At 40.4% G+C, this 18054-nt stretch overlaps 1 protein-coding gene across 7 annotated transcripts in view; it reads left to right on the top strand.

Annotated features, from left to right (window-relative positions):
• The first annotated feature begins 294 nt into the window (after positions 1-294).
• The window catches only part of MDFIC (MyoD family inhibitor domain containing), a 95323-nt gene continuing 77563 nt past the window's right edge, over positions 295-18054 (top strand). For 3 of the 7 annotated variants that reach the window (XR_004321370.1, XM_032483653.1, XM_032483654.1), the window contains exons 1-2: positions 297-763; positions 1044-1232. Coding sequence is in view for 6 of the 7 variants with exons in the window: in XM_032483653.1 (XP_032339544.1) it covers positions 1148-1232 (85 nt within the window). In the remaining variant the exon portion in view is untranslated. Of the gene's footprint in view, positions 764-1043; positions 1233-18054 lie in introns of all 7 variants that reach the window. The other 4 variants (XM_032483652.1, XM_032483655.1, XM_032483651.1 and 1 more) reach the window with 4 other exon arrangements.

The following is an 18054-nucleotide window of genomic DNA, read 5'->3' as shown; positions in this document are numbered from 1 at the left end:
CTATCTGTAGAGTCAGAGATTAAGAGATTAAACACTCAGCCAGGGGTCAAGGTTTCAAAACTACCATTTCTCTACTGCGCCGGAAAAGTCTGATACTTTTTCGTTTTGCATTGCCCCCCTGAAGGGTTCTACTTTCTGAGCATTCTCAGAATGCCCGTGAGTCTGGGGCAGGACTGGGGAGAGGAGCTGGTTGAGAGGGGATGGGGTGAGTCTCTGAGTGTGGGCACTGTTGGGCAACCAGGGAATAGCCAACTCCCTCTTTTTCCCAGCCCTGGGAAGAACCCCTGCGCTCTGTGCCAGCCCTGGAGGGCTTTGGCCTCCTGACCCAGACAGCCCGGGGCGCGAGGGAGCCTGGGGCCGAGCACAGGTCGCGCCGCCCCCAGCCTCGGGCCGAGAGCCAAGAGTTCTAGGCCTCCTCATCCGGATATGATGAAAAGGAGCAACAGAGGGAGAAGTGTTTCTGGAGTGTAGGAGTGGTGGAAGGGGGAAAGAGGCAGAGGGGGAAGAGTCCCCCTTGGAGGGGAACCGGCCGGATTGAGCTGGCTGGAAAGAGGGGGCGGAGAGCGCGAAGTCAGAGGAGCAGCCGCTGCCGCAGTTGCCGCCACTGCGGTGTGTGGCTGAGCCGGAGAGAGGAGGGGAGGGACACTCAGGGGCGGCCGCCTCCGTCAGGCCACCGCGACATGCGGCCCCTGCCGGAGCCTTGCTAACTTCCAGGCGGAAGAGGAGGAGGAAGGGGCTTGGAGCGAGTTGGGGGGATGCCGAGGTAGGTGGTGGTCCAGGGGGCGGGGAGAGGAGGGGTCTGATCCCGTCCCCCGAGATTCTCCCTGATCTGATCTCCTTTCCCAGCCCCCTCCCCCTTGGGTGCCCCACGCTGACCCCCCAGGACGCGCTGCTGTGAACTTGCCGGGTAACAGTTTTCCTCCCGGGTTTCAAATCAAAACTTCCCTGGGGTGGGGTTTGGGGGAGGGAAGCAGAGAGGGAGGGAATGTCCCGCAGGGGTGGTGTGCGCTTCTCTCAAAACATTTTTTTTTAATCCTCGCCAGAAGCAGTCAGTTCCCCGCACCCAACACCTAACAGCCCTCGGTGCGTCCGCCCAGCAGGGCAGCGAGCTAGGCGGAGGCGCGGCGAGGGCTCGGTGGAGCGGCCCATGTCCGGCGCGGGCGAAGCCCTCGCTCCCGGGCCCCAGCGCGGGGCCGAGGCGGGCGGCGGCGGGCTGGGCGCCCCAGCCCAGGGTGAGTGCCGCTTGCAAGTTGCAGGCTCCTTTGTCATTGCTGCATTTTAAAGTGTGTTCACACGTTTACCGATGGGGGTCTGCGGGTGGATTATTGGTGCGAGGACCGATTCTCCCTTGGAGTTGTGAACTTTTGCATAGTTAGCATTACCCAAGCAAGTTCTCCAGGATCGCTGCCCTAGATCAACAACCGGATAAGAGGGCGGGATCCGCTGGTGCCTCCACTCCCCCTTCCTTTGGCTGCAGAGAAACAGGATGGCAGAATTACTTCTTTCTTAAACCTATGCATTTCAGGGCCTAACCCAGCTGTGTGGGATCTGAAGCTCTTCCCCCTACTTCTCTTCAGTTCTGGCTCTTCCTCAGATCCAAGACTTAGGCTGCTTTCTGAGCCAGCTTGCACTCCCCTCATCTTTCTGTTTCTTGTGGGCTCCTCTGCAACTCTGATAATCCGGGCTTCTGTGACCAATTGCTTTGGAATGGTTCGTGCATACGTTTTCAATAACCATAGTTTTGAATAAACTTAACTTTAAAAGAAATGCTTTCCGAGAACGAATTAGCCCTTTATATTCTTCCAAAGTATAAACATACACAGCCTGTAAAGGAAATACTTTTATTTGGGGAAAACTTCCTTGACAAGCTTATTAACAACTCAGACAGTATGGCTATCTTTTTTCTCTTGAAGGTAACATACTTCAGGTTTTCAATGGTGACAGAGAGCAAGGATCTTACTCCTTTGATGCATTGTCTTCTTAGGGTGGTTCTGATTTGAAGAGTTATGACACAGATACAAACTAATTTTCTAGGGCTCAAAAACCTACTTGATACTCATGATTTTAAGCATGTCTGATAAGTTCCCCCCAACCTCCCCCCCTTGTCCTTGACAATTATGTAGTGGGTTTCTTGGGATTCTTGTCCTTAAGGCAGTAAAAAGTGGAAAGGAAGAAGTTAATGTTGAACTCACAATAGGTAAAAGCAGAAAACATCCATGGCTAAATTAAAATGTTCTGGCATTCAGGGCTGTTCAACTGAATTATGTTTATCATTATTTTTTGCTTCTAAACAGTGAGTCACTTTTTTTCTAAACAGAGAACAGAGAGAAAATCAGAAAATTGGAGAACCCAGAAGGATAAACAAGTTTTCCCAGAAGTAGCCCATGTTCTGCATACTGTGTGGCCAACACAATCATTTTCTTGTCATGAGGCATGCCCTTAGCAGTCGTATCGACTCATGGATGGGCTGTTTGTGTTCACACTTGAGCTGTTAATCACTGTTGTTAACAAATGCTTGTCAGAAATCAACCTCAAACACACTAGAAAAACGATTTGAAACTAGTGATATCTGCAATGTCCAACTTTAATGACGTGCGTTTTTAAAGTCAGCTAGAACGTCTTGCAGTGACCCTTAGTGCACCTGTGCAGATGTAATGCTGTAAGGTGTCCGTGATCTGATTTTAAGAACCAGGCTTCTAGAATGTTCTGAAGGAGAATGTCGAGTGTTGACTGCATACAACACACACATGATCAATGTGGAAACTCTTGGGTTATGTTTTATCTGAAAATTGGCTTAGCCTCAGCAACACATTTTTATTTTCTGTTTTTTTTTTAGTTTTGCTTTTTTAAATTAGTTCAAATTTGACTCACCACATCCTTTCAAAAGACATCAATTTAATTATAATATAAAGCTGATCTTTTTAAACAGAAAATCCTCAGAATCTTGTTAAAACATTGTTTCTCAAACAGGTAGGTTTCACAAGTTGTATTGAAAAAAAAGTGGATGCAAGTAGGTAGGCAGAAAGCTTCAGGATGTAGCTGCCAGTGGTTAGACTGGTTTTATTGGTAAAGACATTAGTGGAGAAGCTTTGCTCACAGACCTCTCTCGTCGGTGCTTCCTTGAGTTCTTTCATCCTCCTCCTTCTGTCCTTGGATTCTTTATCATCTTTTCTGAAGAATAGTTTAATAATTATCTCGTAAGATATGGCTGCTTAGTTAATAGGAATCTAATTTTAAAATTGTATATATTTCAATCAGAAAAATGGAATGCTTTATGAAAGTTACCAGAACATATCTTTTCGTGAAGGGCAACGATAAGATCAAGTCTTCCCCTGCAAACACAATTAAAAATATGTATGTATTTATGTGCATGTATATGCGTGTATTCACACATACACAAAGACGTATGATATAACCCATACATATATCACTGTGTTGTGTTCAGCTCACTGTACTGCTGACCAAAGGCATATAAAGTTAAAGTTGAAAGTAGTTTTAGGGGGCCTCTAGTCTGAACTCCCCATCAAATCTGGAATTTCTAGCCTTTCAGGTGGTTAGTTAGAAACCTACAGTGTGGCACATTCTACTTCTCAGATTCATAGTGAGGAGTTTTTCTTATTGAGAGCATAGCTCTGTCTCTTTACAACCTCTATCCTTTTGCTGTGTCCTGCAAACACAATTCTTTTGCTTTGAAAGCATTAAAAATCTTATTTATGCATTTGGAAAATTGTTACCAAGCAATGACATAAGGGCATACGCTCCGGGCTATCAGAGGGAACCAGATGGGTGTCTGGGTGTGGGACGGTAGGGAGCAGTGGAGACTGCGGCCACTGGCAAGCTCGTGGGCCGGGAGGCAGTGCTTCTCAGTGCCAGATCATCATTGCCATTTGGGTTAATATCTTCCAAAATTTCAAGAGATACTGGAAATAGGGATTTTTAAATGTATCATCCCTCCCTTTTTAAAAGTTGGCAACTAATTAAATACACTTTTTGTTCAGGCCAAAGAAAACAACCACACCTGCAGGCTGGAAATGGCCTCTAAGCAGCTGATTTGTGATCTCTATTACACAAAATAGAAAGTAAATGTGTGATTGAAAACTGTTTCCCTATTTCTGACTAACTTCTGAAAGATGGATATGATTTGCTGTCTCATGAAAGTACCTGTGTATAAGTGTCTTGATAAGTGAAGGACAATTTGGGCCAAACTGATTTTTGTTTTAAGAGAGAATGGATCTTGTGTATGTGGTTCGTCTCATTGTCAGTTTTTTCTCTTTTGGATTAAGCATCTTAAATTCATTGTGTTACCAACACTGAAAATGTAGGTATTGTCATTTTTTGTGCAAAAGTTACTAGACTCCAAAAGAATAAAAAGAGCCTTTTCTTTGTGCTTCATTATAAATTTGCAACTTGTAACTAGAAGGATCTTTAGAAATAGTATAGTCCAACTGGCTCACTTTTTAGAAGGGATGTCCAAAGACTTTAAGTGACTTGCCCAAGGTCTCATATACAGTCAGTAGAAATCAGGGTGGAAGCACAGGTTGTAAACATATAGTATATGTCATTGTGATAAATGGGTTTGGAGTAGAGAATACAACTTTTCCTACGGATGGGTGAACTGGAGATAATCAGCTTTGGATACTGTGAATCACTTGAGCCTGTTCGAGTCCCTACATCCCCCCTCCCCCTGCATTGCATTTGCCAAGATTTAGACTGTTGGGCTGTGTGCTGGAATATTCTTTAATGTGATAATGTGTGATTTAATGCACTCTTCTCTCTTGGGAGAGTCCTCTGAGACTATTAGGCGGACTTTTCATAGCGGGATGCAAAATGCCAGTAAAGTTAATTAAAAATAATTTAAAATAGAAGCTAGGGAGAAAATCTTCAAGTTGAAATTACATAAGAAGAGCTTTGACTTAGAAGCTTAGCTGAGTTGTCAGGAATTTATAGTGGCTAATCAGATTTCCTTTATGGGAAGCCTGTTTATTTCAGTTTATACCATGTATGCTCATAATATCCATATTCTTCGACTTTTATCATATCATGTTATCCTTTTGATTAAGGATGGCATTTCTCAAAGTGTGTCATCTTTGGGCAGCTTCTGTCTCTAGTTCTCAATTGGGGACGATTGTGCCCTCCAGGAGACATTTTGGAATGTGTGGAGACATGCTTGGTGGCCTTAACAGTGGGGTGGGGTGGGTGCTCCTGGCATGCAGTGGGGAGAGGCCAGGGAAAATGCTTAACATCTTACAATGCCCCTCCCAACAAAGAATTACCTGCCCAGAATGTCACTAGTTTTGAGATACTACCCTAATGGCTCAAGGAGACTGACATCTTTGGCTCCTCTCCAGACTTACAGAATCAGAATCTCCAGAGTAAGACTCAAGAATTTGCATTTTAATCCAGCTCCAGGTGCTCTTTAGCTCTGGTTGAGAGTCATTGTTTTTAGAGGCTTTTATCTGTAGAAAGACATGCTCTATTGGTAGATTTTTTTTAAAGGGTTTTTGTTTTTGTTTTTGTTTTTGGTAGAAAGCCCTTTAAAAAGTACCCTTTTCAAGTTCCAAACTTTAAATAATATCACTCCGTGTGAACTCTCTCTTAGGGCTCTCCAGCATTTTTTTTTGTTGGGGTGAAGATAGTAATAGAGAAGGCATGTATGTTTGTAATTCAGGGCACTTGTAGAGATGGTTAATTTTAACATTGACTTTCATTTCTACCATAGCCTTTTTGTTTGTCTTCCCATTGTTTATTTCTGCCTTACTCAGGTGCTTTGTAAATGTTCCATCATACATATATATACACACACATATATATACACACACATACGAGAGAGAGAGAGAGAGAGATGTCATATATACAGCCCTGCTATATGACAGATACAGAGAGAAACAGACTGATGAATTAAATCTGGGGCATGCAGGATGATGGGGAAACACATATGTTCACACATGTCTATAATATAAGGTGGATGGAAAGGCATTATAACAGAGGCACAAAGAAAGTGATGGCAGAATGGGGGAGAAAGACAGCATCTCTGCCTAGCTGGGGCATTTAGAAAAACCTCTAGGAAAACTTAACTTGAGTTGGACCAAGAAGCATGGTCCTAGGACTCAGTTTTGTGGAGTTGGTGCGTGGAAAGCCAGGCTAGCAGGGGACTGTCACAGGGTATGGGGCACCTCGCTGAGACCACTGTATGAGTTGTACTAAGGAGCTGAAAGTGAGGTCAAGTTGCGAAGATAAGCTAAAGTCATTTTGAGGATTCTCCTGCTGAGAAATCTGTATAACCTTTCCGTAGGCAGTGGCCAGCCATGGAAAGTTCTTGATAAGGGGAAGGATAGGACCAAATTGGTGTTTTCAGGAATATAAATCTGGTGGCAGTTCAAAGGATGATTTGGGGGGGGGGGGAGGCAAGAGTGAAGGCAGTCACTATCCAGGAAGCTATTACACTAGGCTGACAAAAGATGAGAGGACCTGGGGCAGTACTGGGGGGAGTGGAATAGAGACTATGGATTGAAGAACAATAGCACAAGCAGGATGGAGCTTGCCTTTGCTGTGAGAGTCCCTTGAGGGCATTGATTTTTACTTACTTATTTTTGATTCTCCTAAAACCAGGCAGTGTCCACATTTTGTCGAATGGAATCGATATGGTTGAGCAAAGTATGTAATATGGGAGATCGTGGAAAGGCGGAAATTTAATGTAATACAGAGGTTATATTGGTTCATGGAACTTATCCCTAAGCCGCTGAAAAAGATAACGTGTAACTAGGAGGGTGGTGAGGTTCAGGCTCACTGTTGAAGAGTTCACAGTCAAGGAGCTGATGGATGGGCACAAGAGTGAGAGAGAGGACTGAGGACCAGATTTGAGGGGGTGGCCACCCTTGAGGGAGGAGAAGGAGAATACAGAAAATGAGTTCATCAGGATTGGTCACAGAAGTGTTAGATGTTTAGTGGTCATGGAAGATAAGAAGAGTGATAGTTTGTTAAAGGGGAAAGTGTATAGAGGGCTACTATGGGATGGGTTGCCTTTGAGCATGCTCACCATGTACTACTGAAAAGAAAGCCAGGGGACAGAGAGAGAAAGACATGGGGTGGAGTGGTTGTGCAGTGAGTGCTTGTAATTGAAAGAGTAAAATTCTGGGAAGGAAGGGACGATGAGACCAGTCTTGGAAACGTTGGAAGCGTTCCCCCTTTGAGATGGGAATGGGAGAAAAGGATGAGTGATCATCTAGAGAAAGTTTCCTATGAGAAGGAGATTACTGAAGGCCAAGATCCCCTCAGCAAAGTAGACGTAACATTTGCTGAAAGCAAGGGGGGTTAGGATGAGTCAAGAAATTTGAGATGTGTGGAAAAGATTTGGAAGAATGAAGAATTCAAGAAGTGATCCATCTGGGGCAAACAAAAGGGCTGCTCAGTAACACAGAGGGCTTAACTAAGAATGAATGGCATGAATTTTTAGTGGACACGGTCAGCATGGTTGACTGCCTTTCTCAGCAGGAAGCCTGTGGGAGCTTGGGGATAGAAGCAGATAGAATTGGTGTTTGGAATTAGCCTAGGACTGGAAGTTGGCAGGTTGGAAGCACTGTGGGGCAGAGAATGATGGGGGGAGAATCAAGCATGTGTGGGAAGAGTGTGTTTACAGTAACCAGTCTTGTGCTAACTGATCTTGTGTTCCAGGCTGTATGGGCAGCTGGAGAGACCAGCCTTGCAATTAGCAGGCTCTGATTTCTGGCCAGCAAGAATCATGCCTGTTGGCCTTGTTTGGCTGATTCACATACAAGAATTTAATATATATATAACTGAGTGACCTTTACAGGACTCCTGGGGAAGCTGTGGAATTTCTGGGTGTGTAAGGGCCTTTCCTGTTTCTTTGAACCTCATTTCCTGGATCTTGTTGGGGTGATTTCATGGAAAGGTCTAATAACAGTCTGCAATTATTTTACTCAGCATTATATTTTTACAATAATAAAAGATTGGGGGAAAAGGAAACATAAATTGTCACAAGCTGAAGTTAGGCCATTGGCAAATGGAAAATCAGTTAGAAAAACAACAAACAAAAGAGGGCAACAATTCAACCCAATTGTTTTTCTGAGTTAGTGTCATTATTCTACTGTATGAAGGCATGGGGTGTGATTTTGATGTTTCTGAAGCCTTTATTCAGTTTTTATTAACAGGAGATTGATTCTATACTGATTAGATTCTAGGTGTTTGAATAGTTGAACTTCGGTGGTTCATTGAAGCAGATTAAAGATGCTGCAGCCCTTCCTGCTGTGTTAACGTCACGTGTTTGTGCACCAGTGTTTTGGATGCTTCTCTCTCTCTCTCTCCCCCTTTTTCTCTCTTTTCTCTATTTCTTCCCCCTCCTCTCTCTTGCCATTAACACTTCACTGAAGTTATTTAAGCTTTTCGTATCTTCTTTTGACATTAGCATGCACATCCTGAAGGAGGTGAGCTTTTAACCTTAAGTTTTTGAAATTGAGTTCTATTTTATAGCTTCTAATTCTAATCACTTATGGTTCACAAAGTAGGAACTATGAAAAGAGTTACTTTAACATTAATTTCGTTAGTGGTTTCTGCTCGCAGTCCACTTCTGTTTTCAGGTCGACACCCACATAATCGGAAGTAAGATGATTCATATGCATGTGCTTTTATGCCTGATTTTGAAGTAGTTTCAGGAATGAAGTCTGAAATTTTCATGCTAGCACATAGATTTTATTATCAACATCTTTGGAGGGAAACTCTGTCAACAGATATTTTATGTGTGTGCCTACTATGTACAAAATCCTGTGAAGATTGAAAGAGTATAGTTTTGTCCACAAGGAATTTATAAACTCGGTGAGAGAGAAGATGAAATGTACATGTGTGCCAAATTAAATTGAATCCCTTGTCTAAATAGCAATTCAAGATGATACCCTGAACCCCTGACAGATTGGTTCGTGGCTAATTGCCAGCTGATTGGGATAGTCTTGGAGCTTCCAAATATAAAGGTTGAGAGAGAATCTTGGGATGGCAAGAAGTCAGTTTTGTCTGGGTTGGGCTGCAGGTGATCCCAGCTGAAGAACATACAGTTTGTCGGTCTTTTTGGTTTGCACCCTGCAGAGCTGAGCACTAAAAATAAGGCAGCTTGTGGTTGAGCAGGTGACAGGCCCTCTGAAGGCAGGTGGCAGAGGACAACTTCCTCTCCTCACATTCTCTACTCCAAGAAATAGTCCTCCTACTGTTTTTCATGGTAGATTTTCCTTTACTCTTTTGTGTCTCTGAACATAGACCTATTCTGTTCTCATTTCTTCCATCACATCACCCAAGCAACATGCAGGATCCTTAGTAAGATTTTCTGAGAGGTTTTACCCTTTATTTCTCACTGAGATAACAGCTGAGATGATGGAGTGTGGGTGATGTGTAGGGAGTTACAACATTAAAATATGTACAATGTTAAAATAACTTTATCCGGTTTTCATGAATATGCAAAATGAATTTAATTCTTACTTGAGCCAAGGAGTAACATTCAATCTTTGTGTTAGAAAAGTGTTTCTGATTGGAGGATAAAAAGATGGGAGGCAATAGTAGTGGGCATGGACAAAAAAATACAGATTTCAGAGAAGTTGGGAAGTTGTAAGTAGCAGAATCTGATCATTGATTGTTGGAGTAAAGGAAATAAGGGGAAAATAGAGTGTTGAAAAACGATTCTGTGAATATCATGGACCAAGATACAGACCACTGCTGGAGAAACAGGCAGGGACAGAAGAGAAGTGGTGATGAATTTTAGGGAACATTATGTTCCAGTGACTATGGGTATATTCATGTAGAGTTTAAACTTCAAATCTGTAGGACAGGACAGGAATGTGGGTGAAAGTAATGAATCTACAAGTTATCCTCCTGGAGGTGACTGAAACTGTGGAAGTTACTGAGATTGCAAGATTTTAAAGCCAGAATGGGTTGGTAGTCTAAAAGAAGAATCCAGAGAAGGCAGTGCCCTAGAGAGATGGTTCAGAAGGCAAGAGGCGGAGTTGGTGAATTAAATGAGAGGCTCCAGGTTTTGGCCTTTAGGAGAATTACCAGACAGGAAGCACCTCCTGACTTCTCATCCATCTCCATTATTCTGAATTCAAGAAATCAATTTCAGTATACTTCACATTCTCTTATGATGATCTTATTTGTGGCTTCATTACAAATATTTGAAATACTCTTCTCCATTCTCTCTCATTTATTTCAAGATCAGGCTCAGATCATAGCTCTGAGTCTGAAATGCCCTTACAGATTAAACAACCTCCTTTGGTTCACTTTTGATACCTTCATTCTTGTAATAGTGCCAAATAAGCATTCATCCCTTAACTAGACGGCTTGGGCTACAGAGTGTTCTTGATAAAATCACTCGGTATAACTGAGAGGTGACAGAAAAGTTTTAAAAATTGTGGCACTTAGAATAGCGATCATGCCAAAAGACTAAAGATGGGTGTGTGTCCTTATTTTTAAAAAGGGGAAGAAGGCAGATTCCTCAGTTCCTTTTTATAAGAGGGTTAATTGACTGCTCAGTAAGGGAACTGCTATAGATACGGTGTCTCTGGATTTCAGCAGTTAGGAAAGCAAACTCTTTCTTGCTAGCTTTCTAGATAAGAGTAAGAAGACCATCCTGCCTATAAAAGTGGATAGAATTGAAGGTGCGGTCATGTGAAGGGAAGATTAGATTTTGATTGCCGAGAGCAAAATAAGATGAATCAGTGAAAATTATAAGGAATTAGATTTTAGACAATTGTGGGGATGTCTTTGAATAATTAAGGAGTCCTAAACTGAAGTAAGCTGTTTCCTGAGCCTGTTTCTTATCCCTGGACGTATTCATGCCTCCTCTCCTTGCCTTATTCCTAGGTATGCTGGATGCTAAATGTTTTGAACTGAATTCATGTTACCAGGTTGGGCTCTTTATGAGCCCGTGTAACTCCCAAATTCCATAAGCCTTTGAGAATTTGTCTTTAACACGAGTATACTTGTTGGTGGAAAGAACACAATTGAACCTATATTTGAGGAGGCAGGAGTGACTATGCCTCAGAGTCAGTCTTCCTGAAAATATGTTTTTCAGATAAGGAACTTTAGATTGTTATAAAAGTGCAGGCATTAGGATGACTGAAATAATGTATCCTGGTCCCTGTATTGGCTTGAAAGCCTTCATCTAACCACCCCATTACTTTTCTTGAAGGAGAAAATGCTTAATTCTTTCTCCCCCCCATTTATTTAGAGCCCCGATTATTGGGAGATTGTGAACTATTGCTGCGTTTTGTACCTATTTGCATATTTGTATGCAGTTGCTTATTCATGAAATTTTTTGTAACTATTTTCCACTTTGCTGTGTGTAAAACCTGTAGTTCTCGACCAGTCCCCAACCTGCAAACTAGCTGAGTCTATGTCATTTTTCTCATTCTTTTGAACCTAAACACACCATAAGCTTCTAAATGCATCAGCAGCCCTTTGAAGGAATGCATTTAGATTTTGCTCAAAAGTCTATTTTTCAAAATCATGATAATAATGATTAGTTGGTTAAATTGACTTAAGCATTTAATTCATTCAACAAATATAGTATATCTGTGATTATATAGTAACTTATATTTATAAAATTATGAAATTTTGTGCATATGCTCATTCATCTGTTAAAAATGCTTTGGCTGTCTTAAAGTTTTTTTTTTTTTTCACAATGAGATTTTAATTGGTTTTAGAACATTGGGCAAACAAAGCAGGTAGGTTTTGCAATGTTTCTTAAAGGTCATAAGCTTGAGGGATTTTTTTTTTCTTTTTTTCTTTTTTTTGGATCAGTGAAGAAGTAAAATTCCAGAGCCTCAGGTCTTCCTGAAAGCTGCATTATCTTTGGTTTTCAAAGGTTACATTTGGGAAGCATTTGTAGATTTCCACATTGTTCTAAGCCTCTGGGAAATACAGACGCAGTTTTTTGTTTTTTGTTTTTTTTTACTTTTCCCAGACATTTTAGTCTCAGATTACTTGAAATTTCATGCACTGAATACACATAGATCATCTGAAATTATACTGGAATTTGAATGGAAGAATAAAAATGAAATTGTCTAGAGCAATTCTGTATATGGATACAGGAGGTATGAATGTATTATGTAGACTACATATTATGTAGATTATAAATGATATGTTATAGGTTGTCCTCAAATGTTTAATTGAAGTAGATCTAACATGGAAAAAAATCCCAAATTTTAAGCATAAAGAAAGCTATTAATACTTCTTTCTAAAAGATATAGGTGAATGTTATACTGATTAAGTTTTATGAGGTTTTGTAAGTATATCTGCCAAGCACCATAATTTATATTAGTCTTTCACAAAGTAAGCAAATAAAGGATGGATAAAAATCAGGAAATGTATTTGATGATCAGTTTGTGCATTTGCACATGCATCTGCCTAGTTCAGGAGACCATTTAAAGTAGCTTATAAGAATATATTAAAAAAAAAGTTTAAAACAGAATAATAAAAAATACGGGTAGCTCAGGAGATCCAAACCTGAGGGAAAATTGAAGTGTACAGGTGTAACTGTAGGGTCAAACCCAGTTATTCAATTTTGTCTGTAAATTTCAAGTCAAAAAGAGAATATTTTCCCTAATATTGCCCATAAGAAAAAAATAACATACAGTGTCTCAGAGGAAGCAATAGTTTTCCTCTTATTGAGTCTGGAAATAGATTTCAAGCGTGGTTTTTCACTCAGGGATTACTGAATAGGTAGATACTATCCTCAACAGCTTCCTTAAGGTTTTAAAAAGGTGCTTATTGCAGTGGCACTTAATGTAATACTAACAGCAAGTGTGAACAAGCCCTGACTGTGTACCAGACGCTGCTTTCCAGGAGTGATTCCACTTGTTTCCACATCCACCTTCTGGGGTAGGTACTGGTGTTACTCCCATTTTGAAGAGTAAGAATCTGACAGAGATTAATTAACTTGCCCAGGATCCAGTGGTGGCTAGTAGTGATTACTGGTGGACCCAGGCAGCCTAATTTCAGAACCCGTGCTGTTAATCATTTCTTTAGTGCCAGGTGCAGTTTAGGGACAGTATTTCTCTCCTAGAGAACCTAACAAGACTCTTTTTATTTATCAGGAAGAATTCAAATTTCTGGACTTTTTAGGTGGCAACATTGTCCCTATTTCTTGGAAAACCATGGCACAAACACTATTTTATATGTTTTAGAAGTTCATTAGTTACTTTGACAAGCCTATTTCATCCTCAGACAACATTACTAGATTCTTCTGTTACTGTTATTTGTTAAAAGAATTTAGGTGTTGAGATGATACATTTGCTTGACTACAAACTGATAGAAAAAATATCTCTTCAATAGTTTGAATGATTATCTTATAAAGAAGTTTAGGTTTATTATTTCTGCCTACAGTGGGCAGAACTAGAACTAGTTATAGATCACCTGGCAGCATATTTATGCTCAAAATCAAGAACAACTTACTACTGAATGAAACTGATGAAAACAAGATGTGTTCCCTTGGGTGGTACCACTCCTTGGAACTGTGGCGAGAGGCTGAGGATTGGGGTGGGGCTTTCTGCCTAGGGTGGGACAGGAAATTAACTGAGCTGCAAGATCCTTTCCAACTCTGCACTCTATCATCCTATTTCCAATTGCATATCTATCCCTGATACTCACTCTGTAGTTTCATCAGTAAAATTGAGCTAACGTTTTCTTCTTTATTGTATGGTTGATGGGTTCTAAAGATCAAATAAATACTATATATGAAAGTCCTTTGAAAATTGCTAATACTGGAATTACAAAAATTCTTAATTCTTTCCCACTCTTTTCTTCTTCTTTTTTTTTTTTTCTTATTTAACAACCTCTTACCAGCTGAGTGGCTGTTGTATGGCATATATAATAGTTTACATATATTATTATCCAATTTACTTATTTTTCATGCTCTAAGATTTTTCTCTCTTGTTAAAGCACCATTCTATTATTTTATTTCTAAACTGTCTGAGATAAGTAAAACTCTCAAAGTTTTAAATTTGGATAAAACTAACTAAATAAAATACTAGAAAATATTAAATTAAGTGGAAATTCTCTGTACCTGAATCTATCTCATTCTCCTTTCACAGGAATAATTGTGATTAGAGACAGATTACTTCTCACCATTCATGCCCTTTAGAAAAATAGTGAAAAAAAATAGAGAGTATTGATTCTGTATGATAGATATTCATTTCTGAGTAGGGCGTATTATATTCAAATTGATCCTTTAGAACTCTGTTTTTTTCCCTTTCACTCTTTAGCTTAATTCATGCTTGTCAATTTCTTTGAAAAGTAACTCACTTCCAGTGCTTCTATGATTTTCTCTTCTCCATCCTACAGTGTATTTATGAAGTTTTGGCTCTATTGTTCAGCCCTGTGCAGAGTCAGAGCTATAGAATCTTAGACAAAAATGGTCTCTGCAGCCATCCAGCTCAACACCCTTATTTCTGGATAAAGAGAATGGGACCCAGCCCCCATCACACAACTGGTTAGTCTTTGAGTCAGAATCATGACCCAGGACAGTTTCCATTATTTTGTAGTTGCTTGATTGTTTCATGTGTATGTTTGGTTAGAGAATTTGTTGTCAGGGACCAAGCTTTTTCCCCCTCATCCCAGGATTCTTCCGCATTTTCCCTGTTGAGTGTAGATACAGGAGAATGTTTGGGAGCTGCCCTTTTGGATGCAGATGCCAATGGTATACAAGTATCCTTTGGTCTAGTGCTATTTTTAAAGTATCTTCAATTTTTATTGTAATATCTAAAACATATTTGTTACATGTTCATCTATTAGTAGAGCTGTTTAGTTTTATATATAATTCAGATTTTGTATTCTCATAGTTGTCCTGACACAGAGAACTAAATACCTCTACATTAGTTAGTGATCAGATAGAATTGTATTTTCTGAGAACTTAGAATACTCTGACAAGGTTGTATGAAGCAAGGTCTGTATCTCAGTATTTGATGGGCCCTTCTAAGTTTTCTCTAAATTGTATAGTACAGAAGAGCTTACCTGGAACAGTGCCCCTAAAACCTGGCCAAATATGATGATTACCTCCCCCTCCCCCATACCACCTGAATTGGGACCCCTGAAGTTGGGACTTGTCCATCTTTATGTTTAAAGTGCTCTATAGTAGAGAACCATTAGCTTAGAAGAACAGTGTCATTGAGATGGTGAAGGCCTCTCTTTAAAAGAAGTGGCTAAGTTGGGGAAGAGTGCTGGTATATATATAGTTGGGGAGGAGTAGATGTATATATAAACATCTTATGGAAAGGTACAGATGGATTTTCTGCACCATTGTAATTACTTGATTGCCTCTGGGATATGTCTTTCAAGCCCATGTAGCAGTTGAATTGCAGCTACAAACCTTCGTAGATCCAGAAAGGAGTAGGACTGTGGCTTCTGCTGCTGCGATTCAGAAGTAACAGAAACCTGTTATTAGAAACTGCTATTTTATCATCTTGAGAAGTGGCTGACCCAAACCTGTCGAAAGTTGTAGTAAGGTTGGTTCTGTGGCGAGACATCTGTTGTCCATTTTACTGTTATCTGTCAATTAAATCTCTCTCAGTGCATTTATTCAACATCAGATATAACTGCACACCGTTTTTGAGGCTGCCATGTTGGTATTCCATTAAATAGTAAAGAGATGTTAATAAAACAAAAATCCATACGTTAGAAAGTCACCGAACGGTCAAGTGGTCACAGAAGTTTAGTTTATAAAAGTGGAGAATTAGCAAGTCAGTTTCAACTTGGAAACTTTTCTGAGCCTTGCTTTGGGCTGGGGACTGTGGATCACAGCAAAAGCCTGAGATCAACTTTTGAGCCAAGACATTGTTTTCAAAGGAGGCAAAGTTGTAGAGGCTGATACTTGTGATTGAATAATAGTTACATATTATTTCTTGAATATAGTGAGACAGAGAATGATCATTTTTCTCCTCTTCAACTTGAGAAGGACTCTAGGGATCATCTAATTCTAAAATTTCACAGATAAACAAACAAAAAAACCATGACGACTGTATCTTAATAGATATTTAGAGACAGAAGAATTTTGCTTCTTAGTAGTGGGTCACCACTAAATTCGTGTGTATATGGACCATATGACATTTTCATTTATTCAACGGAGAGCTGAGAGGGTCTGTGTTTAGCACTTGAATATTGGACATGATTCAAATGTGAGTCAAGTGTGTCTGGAGGCTTTATTCATACCTATTTTCTTTTAGTCAGCAATGCTTCATAATGCCCTGGCTTCATGAATTAATTTTAATGGAATTAAACTTGAACAGCTCAAAATTATATAATTAATTTCATTCAGCTGCAATTAAAGTTACTAATTGAATCAAGCCTGCTAGCATGACACCTGGCGGCAGTCGGCTACATAACAGTAGCAGCAAGTATGTAGGACCCTGCTGGTGAGAGAGTTCCTGTGTTCTAGTGAGTCTGCATAAAAATCTTTTCTGTTGATCATCTCAAGAAGGCTCTGTAGCAGTGGAAAGATTGCTGGAGTTGTTGAAAAAAGTAAAGATTTTCCTTGAAACTAACACATCTCACGAGGATTACATTTTTCTCTCTGATAATGCTGAGTAAATGTTACGTAAATCTAGTACATACTGGTTTAGCATGCTTCTAATTTATATTTTACTGCTATCTGAATATGGTTTTGCTTTCTAAAAATACTTAGCGTCAAAGACCCTACTTTTTTCAGAATTATTAGCCCCTGGACTTATTCCTAAGTGACTGTCCGTCTATGTTCATGTGTTGAAACGTTTCAGGGCAGGACTTTTCAATTGTGAAATCCCCAATGGTACATGAGAAATTTCTGCATGTGCAGAAATTTTTCCCTTCCACTGGAAATGTTAATACAGTTGACTAACAACTTCTGTTTGAATCTCTTTCCTTTCCTTGCTTCCACGGCTTGACGTCATCTGGTTTTTTCTTCCTTCTCTGACTCGTTTCTAATTGTACAGACCCCTCCTGATGCTCTTCCTTTAAAATACTCTTTTGGTGAGCCTCGTTATTTGAATGGCTTTAGCAATCATGTTTAGGAAGATGGCTGTTTCTAGCTGTCACTTTACTTGTGACTAGCAAATTCACATGTTGGTTCAACGCTAAACTCATCCACTAGACTGTAAACTCCATGAAGGCCTGGGCCGTGTCTTATGATTGGTTGTATCCCCACTGCATAGGATGATGCCTAAACAGCTACTATGTACAAAGCGGTATTTTAAAAATTATTTTCCTGATCTCCAGGTTTTCCCAGTCAAATCCAGACTGAGAGAACTCAGTCATCTCCAGTCCTTTTTTCTCTGATAATCTGTGAAACCTCTAGTTATTTTCTCACATTTACCTTCTTTCCCATCTTGTTATCCAGTTGATGACACTCTTCATCAATTTCTGCCTGGACTGTGCTGAGTCTTCTTTTGGTTTCCCTTCCTCTGTTCTCCCTCCTCCATGCGCCCGCACTCCAGTGATTAGGACGTACATGCAGGTGAATCACCTAAGCACCCCTCCCTCAAATTAAAATAGAATCTTACGTGATGGGGCCCAGGGATCTGTTTTTTAAAATAGACTGTGAGTTAAAGTATAGTCAGGATTGAGAGCCACTCGTGTGTACAAGTTTATTGGTCTTCCTAATGCATGGCTTCCATTAGGCAATTCATAAAGCTGCAGTGACTACTGTCACTTATTTATCTTGCTTTTAAATTAGGTCCAGATTTCTCACCTTGCCACTCAAATATCCATAACATGTCCCCAATCAGACCTTTACCGTGTTATTTCCTAATGTGCCTTGTAAAGTACTTCACAGTCCAGGTTGGAACTTTTGCCCGAGTGTCTGTTTCTGGAGTTTTCCCATGCTGTTCTGCCTCCTGGAATGGCCTTTCTCCCATCTCTACCTTGAGAATTCCTGCTGATCTTTTAAAGACCATCCAGCTCAGACCATTTTCTAGAGTGCCTTTCTTGAGCTCTGAACCCTGATGAGTTTCTTCTCCCTTTGAACCTCTCTAGTACTCCTTGACCTCTGATAACATTCATTTTACCCTGTGTTTGAGTCTGCTTTTTTGC

This window comes from Camelus ferus, chromosome 7 (genome assembly GCF_009834535.1).
Source record: "Camelus ferus isolate YT-003-E chromosome 7, BCGSAC_Cfer_1.0, whole genome shotgun sequence".
NCBI lineage: Eukaryota > Metazoa > Chordata > Mammalia > Artiodactyla > Camelidae > Camelus > Camelus ferus.
Note: the sequence above shows the minus strand (reverse complement) of the source record. Positions and strands in the feature narration are given on the sequence as shown.